Source organism: Quercus lobata, chromosome 3, assembly GCF_001633185.2.
Source record: "Quercus lobata isolate SW786 chromosome 3, ValleyOak3.0 Primary Assembly, whole genome shotgun sequence".
Classification (NCBI taxonomy): domain Eukaryota; kingdom Viridiplantae; phylum Streptophyta; class Magnoliopsida; order Fagales; family Fagaceae; genus Quercus; species Quercus lobata.
In genome coordinates, this window is record NC_044906.1 from 34649206 (window position 1) to 34651343 (window position 2138).

At 44.7% G+C, this 2138-nt stretch overlaps 1 protein-coding gene across 1 annotated transcript; it reads left to right on the forward strand.

The window, feature by feature from the left end:
* Nucleotides 1-329: 329 nt before the first annotated feature.
* Nucleotides 330-1457, forward strand: LOC115980806. The gene has a single exon (XM_031103018.1). The coding sequence runs from the start codon at nucleotides 330-332 to the stop codon at nucleotides 1455-1457; it is 1128 nt and encodes a 375-aa protein (XP_030958878.1).
* Nucleotides 1458-2138: the final 681 nt, after the last annotated feature.

Genomic DNA, 2138 nt, shown 5'->3' on the forward strand with positions numbered 1-2138 from the left:
GGAGGGGGTTTGGCCAATCTTCTCCAATCCCCTTTTTGACAGCATGTTTGCTTTTGTAGGCCTTCCACCGTTCAATAGCCCACCGAAGCCAAAGCATCCACCTTACTGACTTAAAGCGATATCAGTTGGCGCCGTCTGTGGGGAGATAGATTGTTTTGCAATTTTCTTTTTCGGGACAAAAGGTTAGGATGGTCAAAACCAGATCGAGGGCTACTAGCCCAGGTCGTCAAGGAAGCAGAGGCATTTCAAGCGATCCCCAACGCAATCGCCAATCTGCACCAGTCATGCAGACATAGTCTGTCCAGCGTGTGCAATCTATGGCAGCTATAATGGCGGAGTTGACTTGCCAAAACCAAGAGTTAAGAATGGAGATCAATCAAAGAAGACAGACACGTGAGGAACGTGAAGGAGGAGGACAAACACAGGGTCATGGTGATAGAGAAAATACTGAAATTGGAAGTCAGTTAAGAGGCACCACTTCACGGACAGTACCACACTTGAAAGAAGAGATGGACCAAATGAAGAAAGTCATGGAGGAAATGAAAAAGAACATGAAGAGGACGAATCCTATAGAAGATTTGGTCTACAGAACTGACTCTCCCTTTACGGCTTCCAGCAATGGTCATCCTCTACCATCAAAGTTCAAGTTGCCTTCTCTAGATTCATTTGATGGAATGCGTGACCCATCTGATCACATTGCTACTTTCAAGACAACGATGCACCTTAAAGGGGTCCCTGATGAAATCATGTGTAGAGCTTTCCCTACCACCGTTAAAGGTCTAGCACGAGTCTGGTTCAGCAAAATACCCCCAAGTTCTGTAGGTTATTTCAAAGAGTTGAGCAAGTTGTTTGTTAACAATTTCCTTGGGGGACAGAGACACAAGCGTTCCTCGTCCAGCTTGTTGACCATAGAGCAAGGGGAGAATAAGAGCCTGCGGTCATTCATCACTCGCTTCAACAGAGAAGCCCTTATTGTGGACGAGGTAGACGACAAGCTTCTATTGGCGGCCTTCCATAATGGGATTAATTCTAATCTATTTATCTACAAGCTATATGAGAAGGAGCCTCAAACCATGGCTGAGCTCGTCCATTCGGCTCAGAACTTTATGGATGTAGAAGATGCGATCATAGCCAAAAAGAGGAAAATAGCTAAAAGGATGGAAGCGCACCCGGCACGCCACTCAGAACAAGGCCCTCTTCTAAAGAAGGGACGAACAGAAGATAAGAAGGAACGAGATAATAGGAAGACGAGTCCCTTGGGAAGAAGACAGAACTACACGCTCCTAAACGCTCCACTTGATCATGTGCTCATGCAAATCAAAGATGACCCTTCTCTAAAATGGCCAAAGAAGATGAAAGGAGATCCCAATAAGCGAAATAAGAGTAAATATTGTCGCTTTCATAGGGACCATAGACATGACATGGATGAATGTTATGACTTGAAGCAGCAAATTTAGAATCTTATTAGATAAGAAAAGCTGAGGCACTTTGTTGGAAGGGATCATAAAGATGAGATCTTGAAGGGAAAAATGGAGGAATCGTCCTGGCCCCCACTAGGAGAGATAAGGATTATCATAGGAGGAAACTCGACGAGGCAATCTTCCAAGTCGAAGAAGACGTATCTCAAAGTGGTGCAAAATGTCTAACTCTCTGGATGATTACCAAGGATGAGATCAATGGACGAGCCGGCCATTTCATTCACCGACGAAGATGCTAAAAGGATCAATCACCCGCATGACGATGCAATTGTCATTACTCTGCTTATTGCAGATTATACAACTAGGAGAGTGTTAGTTGATAATGGAAGTTCAGCTGATATATTGTACTACCCTACATTCCAACAAATGAGGCTTGGGCGGGATCAACTTTGTCCAGTGTGCTCACCATTGATAGGGTTCGGAGGAATAAAGATGCAACCCGTAGGCACCATTACATTACCAGTAGTGGTAGGGTCATACCCGCAGCAAATAACTAAGGAAGTCAATCTCCTCGTGGTGGAAGACCAACTCTGAACAGTTGGAAGGCGATAACATCTACCTACCATCTATCAGTCAAATTCCTTACGGAGTACAGGATAGGGCAAGCACAAGGAGATCAATTGGCAGCTAGAGAATGCTATTTAGCCATGATGGCTTTGG

Bases quoted from the DNA above. Each gene is read 5' to 3' on its own strand.
- LOC115980806 (XM_031103018.1), top strand. From the start codon at position 330: ATGGCGGAGTTGACTTGCCAAAACCAAGAGTTAAGAATGGAGATCAAT.